Genomic DNA, 2,857 nt, shown 5'->3' on the forward strand with positions numbered 1-2,857 from the left:
AGGGTAAATAGTAGCTCCTGATTTTCTTTGATCTGTTCCATATCTGATCCATATGTAAACTTTGATAAGTAAGCTCAGTGATAAACATATAGTGTATTGAGTGGCTCTGTATGGGCTACATTTGTACATTTGGCTTTCGATAGAAGTATTTGTACGCAGTTCTTTCATGTAAATACAGCAGGTAAGGAAAGGACACTTTGATTCTTGCTTCTATTTTACTTACCTAGAATGTGACTGTATATTATACTGTATATTATTAATTATACTGTATATTGCCCAGGATAAGTTCTAGCTTTTATTTAACTCAGTAAGGATACAATATGTTTCTTGTTAAAGGCAGTTTTACCTCTCCTCCTCCACTTTCTTTTACTTTATCTTTGACCACTCTCTCTTGTTTGTTCTTTGTATCCATCTCTGTTTTTGCTTCTCTGTTGTGCAGACACGATGAGCAATAACAGCTTTACTCCTGGGTATTTTCAGCTGACTCTGTTTACAGACTCTGGGCCCCTCAGATATCTGTTCTTCTGTCTGTGTCTGTTGATCTACATGACTATAATCTCTGCTAACGTTGTCATTATTCTGACAGTCTGCCTGGAGAAGTCTCTGCATCAACCCATGTACATGTTTATCTCCTGTCTGTGTTTAAACTCTCTGTACGGCTCAGCCGGCTTCTTCCCCAGGTTCCTGATGGACATTCTGTCTGACACTCATTTGATCTCACGTGCATCTTGTTTCATTCAGATATATGTTATTTACACCTATGCATCATTTGAACTGACCATCCTCAGCATCATGGCCTATGATAGATTTGTTGCTATTTGCCAGCCTTTACACTATCACAGCAAAATGACCTTTAGGATGGTGAGACATCTTCTGATTTTTGCTCTGCTCTACCCTGTATTAGGTATCGGTGTCGGTCTTTCTCTAACAATTAGATTGCCTCTGTGTGGAAATAAACTGCACAGGCTTTTCTGTTCTAACTGGCCTGTGGTTCAGCTCTCCTGTGTTAACACAACTTTGAACAATATTGTAGGACAGTTTGTTGCAATAACGACCACCTTCATCCCCCTGCTCTTTGTCCTGTACACCTATCTACGGATTCTGCTTGTGTGCAGGAGAAACTCATCTGAATTCAGAGGAAAGGCGTTACAAACCTGTCTGCCCCACATAGTGACATTTGTGACCTATTCATTCTCTGTCTTCAGTGAGCTGTCACTGACTCGAATTGAAGTTGATAAACTGAATCCAATCATCACAGGTGTTTTATCTTTAGAGTATTTGATCATTCCTCCCATCAATAATCCTCTAGTTTATGGCCTTAATCTGCCTCAAATCAAAGGAGTGATTTTTAGATTTTTGAAGATACACAAAATGGGTCCTGCTGATAAAATGTAAAAGTCATCATCCACATGCTGTATAGCGAACAATGAAGCTTTAAGCCTCTGTTATTAACATAATATGCTTTTGGAATATGTTTAATGTATTTGTCCACAGATTTTGTTTGCTATCAAATTTATTTAAAGGTGATCTGAATATCTATGAATTGACGTCATTTTAAAATACATTATACTGAACCACAACAATGAGTTTGATATTGCACATGTTGCATATATGCATGGTTTAACTCACAGTTCCTCAGACTAAAAGACATCTTTGAAACTCACAACATAGACTCTGATTTGATAATCAGATAATTGTTTTTTAGCTTTGTATGTTACTCTGTTTTACAATTTAATTGCTTTATTGTTTTTTTTTTAAATCAGGGGGGCATACCCACAACCCCCCCTAGCATTTCAGTGTCCCCCCCTAGGTTCAAAGTTGCTCCTACACCCCTGTTCTGATCATTATCCTCACCATAACCACTCTGTTTTACCTCTTTTCTGTCTAGATTACAAACATGCAATCAACAATCAAGCACACTAACCACACCTCATATGCATCCATTATTATTATTATTATCATCATTATTATATCTGTGCTGAGAGGAAATACAAAAATCTAAAGAACTGATCCTTGAAAACGCATATAAGTTTAATAAGTTTTACAAAATTAAATAAATATAGAAATGTGGATAAAATAAGACCTTTTGATGATGTTAGCTCAACCCATGAGGGAGATACGCAAGATCATCTTTTTTAAATCACTAGCGTTATAATAATTATTTCACTGCAATTTCTTTATTTCAATAAAATTTTAATCCACTTTGCTTCTCAGGCCACCAAATTACAGCCTGGAGGAAATGCTCTCATTTCTAGGTTGTTGATATAAAATGGTCACTTTATGACCATTATAACCTTTAACAATACATACAGAAAGAATTATGCCAATATTAGTGGTAATATGATTGTCTTGATTTTTTTTTATTCCTTGATTAGTTTATTAAAACAATCTGTAAAATTCAGAGTGAGAATAAAATAAAACATTTCTGTCAACCAAGTGTTTGTAATATCGCCCTGTTGAAGGCCACAAGCAGAAAAGCGTTTTTGATTAACAGTAGCCAATTGCTTTAGTCATTACATTGTTAAAGCTAATGATCTCTTTACTGTGTATTAGTGTTAGGGAAACAAATCCTTAGATAGTAATACAGAAATGGATTGCGTTAAACTGTCACGGCCCTTCCTGCTGCGACCTAGCTGTGACTCCTGATGAGTGTGTGCGAGACAGGGTTTTGTTTTTTTTTGTTCCTTTTGCCCCACGGTTGTTTTTTCCTGTCCAGCCTGAACTTGAACACTTGCTGCCTTTACTGCAGTCAGGCCGGGCATTACATCTCTGCCTGTTCTCAGCGCCCATTAAACTGGCGGACTTGCTAGAAGAGGGAAGCATCCCAGCGAGTCGGACTACCACTTCATTGGCTTCC

At 37.1% G+C, this 2,857-nt stretch overlaps 1 protein-coding gene across 1 annotated transcript; it reads left to right on the forward strand.

The window, feature by feature from the left end:
* Positions 1-444: 444 nt before the first annotated feature.
* Positions 445-1,395, forward strand: LOC123974027 (olfactory receptor 6N1-like). Its single transcript, XM_046054446.1, has one exon. It carries the CDS (start codon positions 445-447, stop codon positions 1,393-1,395), a length of 951 nt encoding a protein of 316 aa, XP_045910402.1.
* The last annotated feature ends 1,462 nt before the right edge of the window (positions 1,396-2,857 follow it).

This window comes from Micropterus dolomieu, linkage group LG07, assembly GCF_021292245.1.
Source record: "Micropterus dolomieu isolate WLL.071019.BEF.003 ecotype Adirondacks linkage group LG07, ASM2129224v1, whole genome shotgun sequence".
NCBI classification, from domain to species: domain Eukaryota; kingdom Metazoa; phylum Chordata; class Actinopteri; order Centrarchiformes; family Centrarchidae; genus Micropterus; species Micropterus dolomieu.

Excerpts from the sequence above, each read along its gene's own strand:
- LOC123974027 (XM_046054446.1), top strand. The coding sequence starts at position 445 with ATGAGCAATAACAGCTTTACTCCTGGGTATTTTCAGCTGACTCTGTTT.